The 13,601-nt window shown below is 37.5% G+C and overlaps 1 protein-coding gene across 1 annotated transcript; it reads left to right on the top strand.

Moving 5' to 3' along the window:
- Positions 1–9,792: 9,792 nt before the first annotated feature.
- Positions 9,793–11,213, top strand: LOC146390464 (uncharacterized). The gene is made up of 3 exons (XM_084921493.1): positions 9,793–10,251; positions 10,382–10,545; positions 11,087–11,213. Exons 1-3 carry the CDS (start codon positions 9,793–9,795, stop codon positions 11,211–11,213), a joined length of 750 nt encoding a protein of 249 aa, XP_084777619.1.
- Positions 11,214–13,601: the final 2,388 nt, after the last annotated feature.

Raw genomic sequence — 13,601 nt, 5'->3', positions numbered from 1 at the left:
GACTTGAGAAATTCTATTGAACAGAGAACATTTGGTAAGGGCTATATGATATGTCATGTGTAATATGTAAGTGAAGCTGCGACTATGTGTGGATGTCTGTGGAAACAAGTCACTGGTGCTTGTTGTAGTATTGTATAACAGCAAAATTAAAAAGCAGTGACTGTGTATTTATAATTAGACAACAGAATTTGAACTTTCTTTGTGGATTGTTAACAGTATTTTCAGTGTAATTATTCAGTGTTTTATAGTTCTGTCATTATTATTCTGTGAACTACCATCATGTGTGTTCATTCACAGGGAGAAGACCATGTTTTTTTGGGGGGGGGGGGGGGGGGGGGGGAGAAGATCGTGTGTAGGAGCTTTCTCCTCATAATTCTGACTTCATGTGTCTGCGGTTAGTTGAACCTCCATGAGGACGCTGATTTAGTACCTTTGTGAATTTATATTTTACATAAACATTTAGTAATGGTTAGAACAGTTGTTTTCAATAGTTTAGCCATCATCATTCCCAGAGGAAAAATTGTGATAAATTTAGATGAACTCGAACTTTTTTGTCAACTTGCTAATGCCATGCAGTGGCTAAAAAATTAAGCTAGCATAGAATAGCCCAGATTTGAATTTCCTACTTTGCGTCAAAAATAAGCTACATAGTACAAAAAAAACAAACTTAGTCTTACTAGCAAACTGGGATAGTGGCCACTTGACCAACAGCTGCATGTCAATAGAACAAGCTATAGCTATTAGCTGGTTGCTAGGCTTCTCTCTAGTCTGAGTGGAGGAACTGGATTGCTCATGCAAGTGGGGTTGTTCCCTTTTTGAGTCTGAATTTCTCCTGGCTCCTTCTCTTCCTCTCAGAAATGTCCGCTAATCATAACAAGGATCTGTACTATCAGGCTGAAGAAAATAGTGACATCACAGTAGAATGGACGTTTACAACCACAGTTAGCATCACCAGTTCATCGCTTAAGATCCACTGCCTGCAGTTACCTGAGCTGAAGGTTTTCTTCAATATGGACAGTAGTTCTGATGAGCCTCAGCATGAGCAGTTTGCTGGACGTGTTCAGTGTGACAAAGACGCTCTGACGACAGGACGAGTCAGACTTCAGCTGTACAGAGTTAGGAGTAACGACTCGGGCCGCTACCTCTGCAGGATGGCCACTCAGTTTGGAAAGAAGGTTAAAGAGTTCAGGCTCAACATCACTGGTAAGCTTTGTGTGTGTGTGTGTGTGTGGGTGTGGGTGTGTGTGTTTGTGTGTGTACGACTACTATTCCTATTTCTGCTACTGGAGTAATGAAATGTATTTACATATCACCTTTACAAAGCTAAAAAAAAAATTCATATTGAAAACACAAAACTTTAGAATACACAAATACATATTTACAGTTAAAATATTCTAAATATCTGAAAAAAAGATCTGTCTGCTAACATAAAGATACATTTTAAATTGCGTCTTAAAACGTATTATTTTATTGTGGCTTTTGATTCAAACTAGTATGTTATTTTTTTTTGTTTCAAACAATTGTCATATTGTTTCCTGCCCTCCTTTTAACTGTTTCTTTTTATTCTGTCTTATGCTCTTGCTCTGACCGACTGAAGCATTTTGATGTCATACTGCTTTTATGTTTTATGTAACTGCTTTCAAGTTGAGTTTGCCTCTCCAGCAATGGACATCTTTGGTCAAATCTACTTGTTTTTAAGTGTTAAAAATTAACTGAATTTGAAAATACATTTATTTGGTATATTCTTTCAGTAATCCTAATCAGTTGTATAATCAATACTTGTTCTTCACAGCAGCCACAGTGAAACCTAAGCCAGTGACAGCAACACGAGAACCAAACCGAAAACCTGAGAGAGGAGAAAGAAGCCTTTTTTCCAACTTGGCATTGGGTGCAGGATTGGCAGGATGTCTGGCTGCCTTTGTCATACCAATCATTTACCTCTTTACTCTGTACAGACAGGGGACAACTTAAAGTATAAAACATAGTACACTCAGTCATACAATAGCTTCTGTAGACCTTGGTAGTGACTCTGCAGGGCTCTGGAACTTGGCTAGAGATCGTCTGATCACTGTCAGCGAGTTTATTGGATATGGGTCATTGTCCTCCTGGGAGAGACCAATCTCATCAGGATGCAGATGATTACTTAGAAAAACTGCAGTAACACTTCACTCTCAAGGATTAAGTGGAAACAAAGAATGGAAGAAAAGTGCCTGCTCAAGAAAGTGGAATGAGGAACATACATGTTCTTCTGCTGCCCCCTGCTGCTCTGAAGAGAAATGCAGGAGCTCAGTGACAAGCGCTGAGCAGGTCCTTCTGAGCTTTTGAAAAAGGTTGGACATAAATCACAGAAGTCTCTGAATTCTCACCGTTTTCTACCTTATTAGTGTTACAGCTGAAATGTGAATTTAAAAAAGAGTAACATCTATATTTAGTAAAATAAGAGAATATGAGTTTTTAATGACCTTTTATGTATTGTTAATAGTGACTCTGTTGTACTTTTATTACTGGATCTTAGTCCTGCATTTGACAAAGTAGAAAATAAGTTTGATTTTCCATGATTAACAATAAAATGGAGAAATCATGTAGGAGAGTCATGCCAGAAATTAAAACCGCTTCCTGTATCTCGTTAACCACAAACAAATGTAATCATGTGACCACACAAACACAAATGAGGAATACCTTACAATAATCATCAATCTTTCTTAGACTCAAACACCTGGAAAGAGTGATCAGCAATCATTTTTGTCATTTCAAGTCACAATACTTACATTTTTATTTTATTGTTGTTAAGGAAAGAAAGTTTACCTAATTTTTTCATGTTAATTTCAGTCAGGTTACGCTATAAAATTAGATCACAGTCTTAAGATAATTGTGGATCTGGGTCATTATCTGAAAACAGTTTTTTAAAAATGAGGCTTGGGGGGAAAATGTGACAGTGATATTGAGGCAAGTTGAGTCAGTGGCTGAAATATAACCCCAAAGAGTTTATGTAGACTATGTGCCTAGAAACGTCTGCGTTTAAGTGTTCATTTCCAGTATTCCACAGAAAAGCTAAAGATGGCCAGACAGTGCAAAAGATAAATAAAGGCTTTGCATTCTTAGATGATCTAAGCAGAGCAGCAATGCTCTGCAGCAATTGATGGTAATGAAACTGAGCTCCATACACATATTAGTCTTCCCAAGGGAGGAAATATGTAGTTGGTTCTGTTTGTTTGTCTGATTGTTAGCAGTCTAGCTCGACAGTTGTCAGTATTATATTATACCACATTATTTTGTGATGGTAGATACCAATAAGTTTGAGTGGTTTTAACTTTGGTGAAAATGAGGTCAACATAAAGATCACACCAAATGTGAAAATCAGTAAAAAGTTTATGTTACCCACAATGTTTTATGAATTGTCTTCAAACTTCACAATATAATATGCTTCTGGGGACATGAGTACCTAGGACACCTGAACATTTGACCTGGACCCTTGTTAGTCTACCATGAAAAAAAAAAACTTTAATGAAACCACAATGTCATTTGATATAGTATGAAATATCATACGAAAGAACATGGAGAGAGCTGGACAACACGCGTTATTTTACGCTACCCATTGCCTTTTGGGGGGAATTGTGTTCTAAGTCCTCTTGTCCGTCTTGTAGCTAACACACTAAAATCACAATTTAATATTTACTGAAAATTTTTCCATAGTATGAACAGGAAACAAATGTATTTTTACCTTTATTGAACTGAAGGCTCAATAAAGTTTGAAATTATCTCAAGCCTTAATGTGCAATTTTTTTTACCCTTGTAGGGCCCATTTTACCCCAACATTGGGGCAAGTTGCCATGTGCCTAATGTTTTGATAGGTGATGGTTCTAAAAGCAAGGTGTTTGATAAATGCACTGGTTCTTATATAGTGTCTTTCTCACTAATCAAAGAGTTTTATCCAACTTGCCTCATTCACAAAAGCACTTTTTTCCCCCTAAGCGCAGTTTAACATTCACACTAATGCATCAGAGAGCAACTTGGGGTTACATCTCTTGCACACTGCAGCCAGGGATTGAACCACCAACCTTCCCATTGTTAGAGGACCTGCTTTACCCATGCTTTACAGAGTTCCTGTTTCACACAGTTAATTGGCTGAGTTCCCATTTTTGTTTACATGGTCTGAAAAGGCATCACTGTATCACCAGCCCTGCAACTTTAGAAACACACATTACAGACAGGTTTCACTCTATCCCACCTTTACCAGGTTTTGACAGAAACCTGGTAAAACACACATATTTGTGGTGAGACTCCGCGAGAGCCATTTAATTTGCGTATTTTGACACTTGTCCACTTGTGTTGAATTTTTGTAATACACTTCTGTATTTACAAACACTATTAAAACAGTTTATTTAAAATCCACAGATTGAAAGCATACATTCAGGAAGGCTGTGCATTTAAAAGGCCATAAGTATTGTCCAAAGAATCCAGTTGATGGATAAAACTTTGTTCATGTTGTGAGGCATAACAAACAAACCCCCCCCCCCCCCCCCCCAAAAAAAAAGCCACCGTCCCCATTGACACTTTAAAGTGAAAGGTGGGGCATTCGTAAGATTAGTGGCTGTTGCACCAAGCCTGGAAGTTCATACGTGTCCAGCTGATAGAAATCACGTCCTCTATCATTAGGCGAAGGTCCTTGCTCTGTGCAGCTCTGGAATAGCTTATTTCTCCATTCACTCTTAAATAAAGGTGCATAAAACAAAGCACAGATGGTCAGTAAGATGGTTACAACTATTATCGCACCATAAGGGCTCTTAGCGTCCTGACTGTCCATCTGTGAACTCTCAGCTGGCTTTTCAGGTTGATCCGTCGCTTCTGTAAGAACAAACATGTCGACACTTTTAGGACAAAATTACAAATCTAGCTCAACAACTGGCCATGCAACTATGGTGGCCATCTATCTAAAATAAATAAATAATAAAAGGAAGCTTCTACTCAACTTACCAGTGTTGTTTAATTGACATCTTACATAGCTGTAATCTGTTGAGGAGACAAAGAGAAATTCGATCAAACCCACTGAGCATTTCCCACATTACTGCAATTGTTCAAGTATACCATTACAGCATAGCTGGAGTTATTTATGAGTTAGATGGATATTTCACAGATACTGCAAGATAAAACAATGGCAAATCAATCACAATATTGCAGTCTATAATTTCTTTTTAATGATAATCCTGTAATGTTCAGTGTGTTTTAATTTCAAATGAAGGCATCAACCAACCACAGGCTAAAAAAGCCAGAAAGAAGAGAAGCACGGGAAAGCAGCTCATCTTCTGCCTGTGAAATGACAGAGGTGAAGAGTCATGAACACAAAGATCAGCTAGTACAGCAACAGAATGAAATCATCCTTATACAACTACCTATAGCCACTTCAGTGCAAGCGGTGAAAATAAACCCCTTCAGGTTGTCTTTTTACACATGCAGTATTACTACTATAGTTTATAAATTGGGCAATCAGGTATCTAATAGCAAAGCAGTCTACGTTTTACTAGCACTGTTCAAAGTGTTTCACAGAATGTCAACCAAAAATAAAATTAAACACAACAATTATACACAATACACAGCCCTCCACAACAGTCCCAGTTTCTACTGCACCTCACTGGGAAATGTAATTAGCCACACCTGATTTAGGCTAAACAATCCCCCCCAGCTGAACAACAGGAACTGCTGTCTTAAAATTCAATGTTGACGAAAAGACCTTCATTTTCCATTGCATTTGATGTGCACAGGAAAAAAGAAAAATCATGCCCACCTGTTGCATTCAATTGCTAGCAATTAGTTAATCAGTACAAACAATCAGACTAGAGTGCACTGTAAAAAATGGCAGTGAAATTGACATAAAAACCATGTAAAATCCCTACAGAAATGTATAGTAAACCCCAAAACACAATTTTTCTGTTTCAATCACAGTGAATTTTTGTAAACTTTTAAACAGAATGTTTTTGTTATATTTACAACATCAATGTGTGATTATAATCAAATTTATTGGTTAAAACTACAAATACTTTGAACAAAAACAGTGAAATACCTTAATACTCATAACCAAACAATTATGTTAATTTGACATGCAAATATTGTAAAAATTATAGTTTTAGTCAGTTGTTTTTAAAAATACAAGAATTATATGTAAGTCACTTTACAACTGCATGGATGTACTGGGCCTACTTTTAACATGATTCATGAAATGATGCAAATTCAGGGATAGGACTAATAAAAATGTTTTCACAGAAGATGTCATTGTGAACCTGAGAGGTTGCCTCTCTATTTATAGGCTATATAAAAATATACAATTAAAATTGTTTACATTATGTTTTTTTTTTTTTTTTAAATCATTCGGGCTATTTGCAGCCTATTGTAGAGTAACCTATAAGAAATTATTATTTAACGCCTAAGTAATGCTTCTGTCATAATGCTTGTATTCTTTATGTTTCTTTTAATTGCAATGTGATACTTAGACTAGACTACTTTTTTGGGTTAGGTTAGCAATGTCTCATTATTACAAGCTAAACAAACTTACAGTGCCTCCCATAGGATTTCTATGGTGCCTCATCTCCACAGAGCTGTAAGCTACTTTAGGCTACTCTCCGTTGCACTGAGCGCGCCTAATTTTGAATGTGTATCTGAAGCTCGTCTCTGATTGGATAATGACGTGAGGGCGGGAGGAGAAGAGCGCCTAGTTCACGACTATAGCTAACGAGCCAGCACGAGAGAGAAGACGGGAGAAGAAAACGTCGAACTTTTAGCAACTACGTTTTTAGGACAAATTACAAACATACGATTTCAAGTGTTTTTTTGAGGATCTGTGTTTGTTCGTCAGAAAGTTTGCACGGTAAGTTTAATATCTTGGCGACTTTTTTTCGAGATAAAAGCACCAGTTAATATTTAGACCAATGCTCGATAACCTAGCGCTAGCATGCTAGTTCAGCTGAAAAGCACAGGCAAACTTTTGAAATACTAAAAATGATCATCTGCGTCTTTTGTAAAAAGGTATTGGTCACATTAAGAGGCTATGTACTACATTGCAGAGTGCATAAGAATGAGCCTTGTTGTCTTTTTAAATGTGTTGGCGCCAATTGCAGCCAAACATTCACCACGTACTCTGCTTTCAAGGGGCATTTTTATTGTGTGCACAATGCACCTGCACTTCAAGCTACTCCTAAAGCTCTTGTTGCAGATTTAAAATGTGCGGTTTCATTATGTGCCCGCCATTTTCAAACAGTGAAAGAGCTAGTGTCTCACTTAAACGATCATATTGCAGAGGGCAGGTCTGTGTCATGTCCAGTAAGTGGTTGTAAGCATATGTTTACAAAAAAGTCATCATTTACTTCTCACATGTGTAGGAAGCATAAAGCTTGTTCCCCAGATGGTATTGATGACATGTACAAGGAATCTCGTCCTCAGCCCCCAAATGACAGTACAGAATATTCAGAAAACACACATGAAGCCATGCCATCTGCTAGTTCAGCCAGTGATATGCCAGAGAAGGATAGTCATTCTTATCTCAGAAACATGTGTCTAACCCTAACCCCCCTAACCCTACACAATAAATAAGGTAAGTTGTTTACTAAAAAATGAAATGAACCTATCAGATGAAGCAGTAACTAAAATCTGTGACTGCATTAAAGAGTCAGATTTGTTCTCTGCTTGCCATCAGGGACAACTAGGAACAACACACACCAGAAATCAAACATTCAAAAAAAATGTTTTAAATACACAGAACCCAAGAAAGTGCCATTGGGAATGGATGAAAACATGACAGAAAAATTTGCTTACTACATACCAGTTGGAGAAACTCTGAAGAGCTTTTTAGAGTCACAGTTATGGAGGAATACACAGTCACAACAGTTTGGGGGTCCTGATGTAGAAATTTTTAAGGATTTATATGATGGAAAAATTTTCAAATGTCACCAGTTCTTTAATGAAAACCCTGAAAGCCTCAAACTGATTTTGTACCAAGATTCATTTGAGATAGTGAATCCCCTGGGTTCTGCTAAAAAGACGCACAAACTTCTTGCAGTCTATCTGTCATTAGCAAATTTACCCATTCATTTGCGTTCAAATACAGATAACATGTTTTTAGTCTTGTTGTATGTTGAGAATGACTTTAAGCGTTTTGGAATAGCCAAAGTTTTTTCAGAGTTGTTGGCAGATCTGAAATCCTTGGAGACAGATGGAATAGATGTAGATGGAGAAACAGTAAAAGGGGGTCTTTACTGTATTGCTGGGGACAACTTGGGTTCTCATTGCATAGGAGGGTTTACAGAAAACTTCAGGTGCTCTCAATATTTTTGCAGGTACTGTGAAGTAACACGAAGTGAGTTTTATGCTGATCCGAATGCCTGTGGTCCTCCACGCACTCCAGAGACATATGACGCGGCTGTTGCTGATCTCCAGTCTGAAACTATCCAAGACGTCAGAGGAATAAAGGTAAACTCCATCTTCAATACCCTTGAGTCTTTTCACGTATCCCAGCCTGGTCTCCCACCTTGTCTAGGTCATGACCTCTTTGAAGGAGTTGTGTCATATGATCTAGCACTTTACCTGAAGAACATTATAAAAAATAAAAAATGGTTCACATACTCCCTTTTAAACAGACGCATTAAACAGTTTAAATATAAAGGATCCGAAGCACTTACAAAGCCATGTACTGTCAAACCTGACGGATCCAAATTGTCAGGGCAAGCCGTTCAAAACTGGAACCTTTTGAGATTGCTGCCAGTTTTGATTGGTGACAAAGTACAAAACCATGAGGATGAAGTATGGCAGTTAGCTCTCCAGTTGAAAGACATTGTGGATCTTATTTGTGCTCAGAGCATTTCCTTGTCCCAGATAGCATTTGCTGACATTTTGATCCAAGAATATTTGGAGATGAGAAAGATGTTGTTTCCTGGAATTCAACTAAAACCCAAGCACCACTATTTGCGCCATTATTCAGCACTGTTGTTGAAATTTGGTCCATTGATGAGGTTATGGACGCTTAGGTTTGAATGTAAACACAGTTACTTTAAAAGATGTGCCAGACACTTGAAAAGCTTCAAAAATATTTGTCAAACTTTGTCAACACGTCATCAGATGTATCAGGCTTATCTTTTAGCAGGGCAAGAGTGCCGTGAACTGCTGCAAGTGAAGGAGAGCTGTGCGTTTTATCCCAACCTCTACAGTGACACTATTCAGCATGCGGTCAGGGAGTTAGCTTTTTCAGAAAGCAATACCACAGTTACCACAGACATTCAGTACAAGGGCACTGCATATAAAAAGGGACAGTTTCTTGTGTACAGAAATGACGAGTGTATGGAGTTTGAACTTCTACTCATCTTGATTCAAAATGACACATCTGTGTATGTTCTAATGGATATCCACAAAGGCATCTTCCTCTCAGAATACCATCTATATTCTGTGACAAAGGACAGTCTTGGGTTACAGTGTATCAACATTAATGACTTGCCTGATTTCTATCCTTTGGTATCATACATTCTTGAAGGATACCGAGTCATTCCACTAAAGCATAGTATTGTGGCAAAATAATGTCCAACTAATAGCTCACTTCTCACTGTAAATAGTTTAACATTAATATAAGTGTTACCTGATCCATACCCTGCTCCATCAAGTGTATGAACTGTATGTGATTTTCTATTTTGTTTGGAGGTGGCATTTCTTCTTCAGTGCAAGTATGAGTGACTCAGAGTGAACCTTCCTAGATGTTGCCATCACGGAAGTCCTACCAGAACTTCAAGCTGTGAACTGTGTGAAGAAAGAGCAGCCATGCAGGATACATACGGGTGCATTCAATGGGATGTAGAATTTCTGCCTCTTGAAGAAACTCCAGAGAGCCAACAGCAAAAGATGGAAAAACTCAAGGTGATGTTCCAGCAAGCTGACGCCAATCCAGAAGAGGTAAAAAGTCTAATGAAGTCCACTTACCTCAAAGAGACATTCACACGAAATTTGGATTTGAAGGGGAAAAGGCTTCTGGACTACTTGACCACAGTTGCTGTCAGCAAAAGCAAGGTGTTCCTTCAGACTTATGCAAGGCTTCAGAGGATGCGGGGACCGCAGAGTGGCTGCTCAGATGATGTGAAAGAGATGGTCCTGCTTCTGCTCAGCTACTTTGAAGAGAAGGAGGAGTCCATGCTTCTCTGTGTTGAAGATACATGTCTGGCAGATGAGGTACAACTGGAGCAAGTGCCTCTGACACCCACTATTATTGTGTGTGATAAGTCTGTTTCATAGCTCTCTCTCTCTTTTTTTTTTTTTTTTTTTTTTTTTTTTTAAAAAGTGCACTTTTTATAGAATGTCATGTGACTGCCGTGTTTATTGATATAACCTGTTAAATAATTTGTTCACAGGACAGTCCTGCTATTCCTCAAGAAGATACATGCTGAGTATTGATCGGAACCTTGTCAGCACAAACATATCCTCCTTCATTTCTGCACTGTGCCTCATGTTCGGGAGCTACTACAATTTTAACATCCATTATCCATCTGAGCTGGCTTCCACTTTAGAGTTTCTTCAGAGGTGAGCAAATATGGCTTTGTTATTTCTCATAACTGAGACTCTGGGATCTGGAGTCTGGCTTTGATGTGGTTGGAGTCCAGGTCTGGCTCTGAGTCTCGGTTGGCTTTGGAGCCGGATTCAGTTGTTTTTTTGTTTTGTGTTTTTTTTGTTTTGTTTTTTTTTTGTGTGTTTTGTTTGTTTGTTTGTTTGTTTGTTTTTTAAATAAAATAACAGTCTGAATCCGGGTCCAAGCCTGGCCGAGACTCAGGGCTAGACCAAGCGTCAGCTGACGTCTGACTACCTATAACCTTTGCTTTGGATTTTAAAAATGCTAAAGTGTGACATATCACTGCAAAAGACACTCGTGAAGGGTGCCAATACTTTTGGCCATGCATTGTTCACTTCCCCACAGCATTTTGGTTATACTTTGTCTTGAACGTGGTCATGGCCATGACTGTGTATATATACGTATATACTTAATTTTTACTTACTTTGTAGGTGTATTTTAACTGATCAATTATAAAAATGCTTAATAAACTTTTATATGATTTTTATTCTACAGGTGTTTCTTCTCCATAAACCCAGAAAAAGGAACCAAAGTAGAGAACAAAAACTCAAAGCGTCGTCTCAGTGTGAACCCTCGAGTCCTCACCCTGATTCAGGATCTCGCTGACCACGAGTGGCGCTAAGCCTAAATCTTGACTCTCTGTGGACTGTTAGTTTTACTTTAATTTTGTTCCACAATGTGTACTGAAACCTTTTACTGGTCGAATGCATGAAGCCAATTCATGAAGATGTTCTTGCTTTGAAGGAATGTTCTTTATAAAAATTAAAAAAAAAAAAAAAAAAAAAACATGCTGCTACTGCAGTGTTTCTAGACCACATGTGTAGGTTTGTTTCACCACGTGGTTTTCCTGATGTGTTTTCTGACCAAGGCCATGGTTGTGGTGACAGCAGGGTGCGTGTTGCGTTGCATGGTGATTATGATCATTTTTGGCACAATATGTGATTTTTGTTTTAAAGTCTTAACAGGTTATTTAACTTTTTCTGGTAGAGGGTCTAACAAATGCTTGTTTCATGAACATGGTTCTTGCTTTGCAGGAATGTTCCACAGCTTTTATAGCCTATATTTTGATTGAATTGTGTAGTTGCTGTGTGCCTTGCATATTGTGTTAGTTGGAAAAAATGCATCCAATTGCTGTCATTTGGCTAATCTGGCTGCAAAATAAATTTCCCAAAAGTGATATTTTCCTCTCTTGTGTTTTCTCAAGATGTATATTTGCATGTTTGGGTGTAGGCGTAGCAGTAATAAATTTGCTGGTTTATGGTTACAATTTTACATTCAAACATAAAATATACATCATAGTAATAGATTTTATGTATAATATAGAGAGCAGCTCCATTTAATATGCACAGTTTCACCGTTGTTCTACCATTTTAAATTAGTTTTTTGTTCGATATTTCCCTGTTAATTTTACAATTTATGGATCCACAATAAGCATTTATTACTTGTAAAAGATACAGGAAATAGTCTATTTATATATAACATCAATGTGTGAAATTAACTTCTTTTTTCTGTAGATTTAACAGTTTTAATGTGAGTTTCATTCACTGTAAATCAATTTACATATTGCGTCTGTAAAGCGATATACTGTGCTGCTGTGTTTTTTACAGGAAGTCCCTGGTAACCCCAGCTGCCAGCGTTTTCCTGTAAAAACAGCACTTTTTTTTTTTTTTTTTTTTTTTTTTTTTTTTTCACAGTGTGGGCATAAATGTATCAAGGGGGTTAATTAGAGAAAAACTGCTAAAAACAATATATTTGCAAATAGTAATAATAACATGCTCACTTTAATTTATGGACATTTTTGACAGTACTTACTCACAGGCTCGGCCAACAGCAGATACAACAAACTAAGCACTTGAATGAGATTAAGACAAAAATAATGCAACCCTTCCTTTCGAAATGTAAGGTTAAAAAACAGCTTTTTCGTAGGCTGCAGGAAAGACGCAAGCTAAGTACAAAAAAAGGGGAGGGGTCTTTACCTGGGTGTTTATATTGGTGCTGTTCAAAGCCTGCTTGGATCAGTCACATGACTTTGTTAAGAAATGATGTTAAAGGATAGGTAGATAGGCCCTATACTATGAAGTTAGTTCAGCCTACTCAGGATATCTTCCCCTAGATTCACCCTGACAGTGGTGATCAGATTAAATGGTCACACAAAGCTCGTTATCAACTCATTAAGTTTACCCAAGCTTTACCCTGAAGTTATTTGGATAAGCTAAAATCTGGCATCACAATATAGGTCTCTAGCCCTTGTCTGCTCTGATTGTCTCTCAGAAACACACCAACTATTCTCATGTCACATTTGACTGTGTGAAATAGTTTCATTATTATATAAATTTTTGCACACACTTGTGCAAGTTAAAAAGCTGCAAATTGTGTTGAGGTATTTGAAGGAACTAGCAAAAATAATAATAATTATTATTATTAATAATAATTATTAATTATTGTCTGGTCTAGAAAATTTGAAACTGATGTCTGTCAGCATTTTTTCCTGCTTTGCCTCTTCTTGTTTCTGTTTATGGCAAATGAGTTACATTCTAAATATAAAGCAGGTGGGGAGAGGATGAAATACAGCTCACTGAGCTCAGGTTTAAAATATAAAAACAACACTACCAGAACTCACCTGTAACTTGACACGCCTATCTCTGTTAAACCAGTCAGACTGGTTAAATGAGGGACTTCACTTCTTTCTTTGCTTTGGTGTTTATGCAAAGAAGGAAGTGAGGTGTAGAGTGAAGGACACAGTGGTGAACATCGGGTAACTATAAATTATTTTAACTAAAGTAATTGTTTACATGTGTGTTCAAGAATCTTTGAATGATGCAACTATATTCAGGGGGGTAGGTGGCTTTAGCTAAATATATGTCATTTTAAATGTACCTGACATTAGTGATGAAAAACTACCTTTAACCTGTAGTTTGTGTAACATTAACATAGAGTCACAAACAAATTATATTAGAGTGCTGCGCTATGTAAGAGCACAAGAAAGAACATGGACACTAAGTCATAGGGA

Source organism: Perissodus microlepis, chromosome 3, assembly GCF_051167445.1.
Source record: "Perissodus microlepis isolate ML-2025 ecotype Zambia chromosome 3, ASM5116744v1, whole genome shotgun sequence".
NCBI lineage: Eukaryota > Metazoa > Chordata > Actinopteri > Cichliformes > Cichlidae > Perissodus > Perissodus microlepis.
Note: the sequence above shows the minus strand (reverse complement) of the source record. Positions and strands in the feature narration are given on the sequence as shown.

Excerpts from the sequence above, each read along its gene's own strand:
- LOC146390464 (XM_084921493.1), top strand. The coding sequence starts at position 9,793 with ATGCAGGATACATACGGGTGCATTCAATGGGATGTAGAATTTCTGCCT. Across the intron at positions 10,252-10,381 it reads TTATTGTGTGTGATAAGTCT|TCCTGCTATTCCTCAAGAAG; the intron begins GTTTCATAGCTC and ends TTCACAGGACAG. Across the intron at positions 10,546-11,086 it reads ACTTTAGAGTTTCTTCAGAG|GTGTTTCTTCTCCATAAACC; the intron begins GTGAGCAAATAT and ends TTTATTCTACAG.